The following is a 1,521-nucleotide window of genomic DNA, read 5'->3' as shown; positions in this document are numbered from 1 at the left end:
TCACCATCATCATCATCATCATCACCATCATCATCACCATCATCACCATCATCATCACCATCATCATCATCATCATCATCACCATCATCATCATCACCATCATCACCATCACCATCATCATCTTCACCATCATCATCATCACCATCATCTTCACCATCATCATCATCACCATCATCACCATCATCTTCACCATCATCTTCACCATCATAATCATCATCCTCATCACCACCATCATCATCACCATCGTCATCATCATCACCACCATCATCATCTTAGTTTGTGATGAAGGCAGTGACTCTTACAGAGATCCAGGGGTGCTTAAGCGCCTCAGCAGCTGTGATCCGTTTTGCTGGGTTGATCGTTAACATTTTATTGATCAGATCTTTGGCTTCAGGAGTCACCGTGTCCCACTCAGGGGAAGGAAACTAGGAAGCAAGGAGAGGAGGTGAGGAAGGAAAGGACGAGTTAAAGTTCCTGCTACATCTCATTCACTGACCGGTAACTCCATCATTACAGGATTATATGAGTCATGAGTCATGTGACCTACATCATAGGCTCCAGCTTTGATCTGCTGATAGAGACGATGTTGATCCTCATCCCAGAATGGAGGATATCCCACCAACAAGATGTACAGGATCACACCTGAGGAAACAAACAAACAAATAAACAAAGAGGTAGAGCAAACACGGAGAGCAGTCGAGCAGAGTGGAATCTGACCGCAAGCCCAGAGGTCGACCGCCTTCCCGTAAGGATCCTTCCTGAGAACCTCCGGAGACAAATACCCAGGAGTCCCTGCAAAGCCTAAAAACCCAAAAACACACAGATCAGCTGCTGGACAAACAAGCAACCTAAGCATAGTACTACAGTACTTCTCTGACCACTGCGACTCACAGTACTACTCTGAGTACTACAGACGGTACTATCTCACCGAACCAGGCCTGCTGCTCGCCCTCCACCTCAATGGCGAGGCCGAAGTCCGCCAGTTTCACCGCAGCGCCTTTAGATTTGGAGGCCAGCAGGAGGTTTTCAGGCTGCAAATAGAACATGTGACAACATGCTAACAATGCTAACAGTGACAGATGTTAAAACCTTAAAAAAGTACTTTTATAAACAGAAAACTAAACAGGTATAAAACTCTTCACTAATCCAGTTTTCATTCTTCAGAACGGTACCTTCAGGTCTCTGTGGACCACACCCATCTGATGACAGTGAAGCACCGCCTCCAAAATCTGCTGGATACAGTGGCTGCAGACAGAGGTCAGAGGTCAACCTGAGGAGCGGCGCTGTGCCCTGAGGCCACAGAGGATGATCCAGGTGTGCTTCTTACCTGGCGTCAGCTTCACTGTAATATTCTCTGGCTACGATGTCTTCAAACAGCTCGCCACCTGTCACTCTGACACACAAAACACACACCTGAGGGAAACACACATCAACTACACACACACACCTGAGGGAAACACACATCAACTACACACACACACCTGAGGGAAACACACATCAACTACACACACACACCTGAGG

At 47.0% G+C, this 1,521-nt stretch overlaps 1 protein-coding gene across 1 annotated transcript in view; it reads right to left on the bottom strand.

Annotated features, from left to right (window-relative positions):
* The window catches only part of LOC108251493 (calcium/calmodulin-dependent protein kinase type II subunit alpha), a 26,605-nt gene that overhangs the window by 9,608 nt on the left and 15,476 nt on the right, over positions 1–1,521 (bottom strand). The window contains exons 5-10 of the mRNA XM_037974419.1: positions 1,328–1,393; positions 1,173–1,245; positions 929–1,031; positions 718–801; positions 548–642; positions 303–425 (exon numbers count right to left, since the gene is read on the bottom strand). Coding sequence (XP_037830347.1) covers positions 303–425; positions 548–642; positions 718–801; positions 929–1,031; positions 1,173–1,245; positions 1,328–1,393 — 544 coding nt within the window. The remainder of the gene's footprint in view (positions 1–302; positions 426–547; positions 643–717; positions 802–928; positions 1,032–1,172; positions 1,246–1,327; positions 1,394–1,521) is intronic.

Source organism: Kryptolebias marmoratus, unplaced genomic scaffold (genome assembly GCF_001649575.2).
Source record: "Kryptolebias marmoratus isolate JLee-2015 unplaced genomic scaffold, ASM164957v2 Scaffold42, whole genome shotgun sequence".
Classification (NCBI taxonomy): domain Eukaryota; kingdom Metazoa; phylum Chordata; class Actinopteri; order Cyprinodontiformes; family Rivulidae; genus Kryptolebias; species Kryptolebias marmoratus.
The sequence above is the reverse complement of the archived record's forward strand: the minus strand, read 5'-3'. Positions and strand labels throughout refer to the sequence as shown.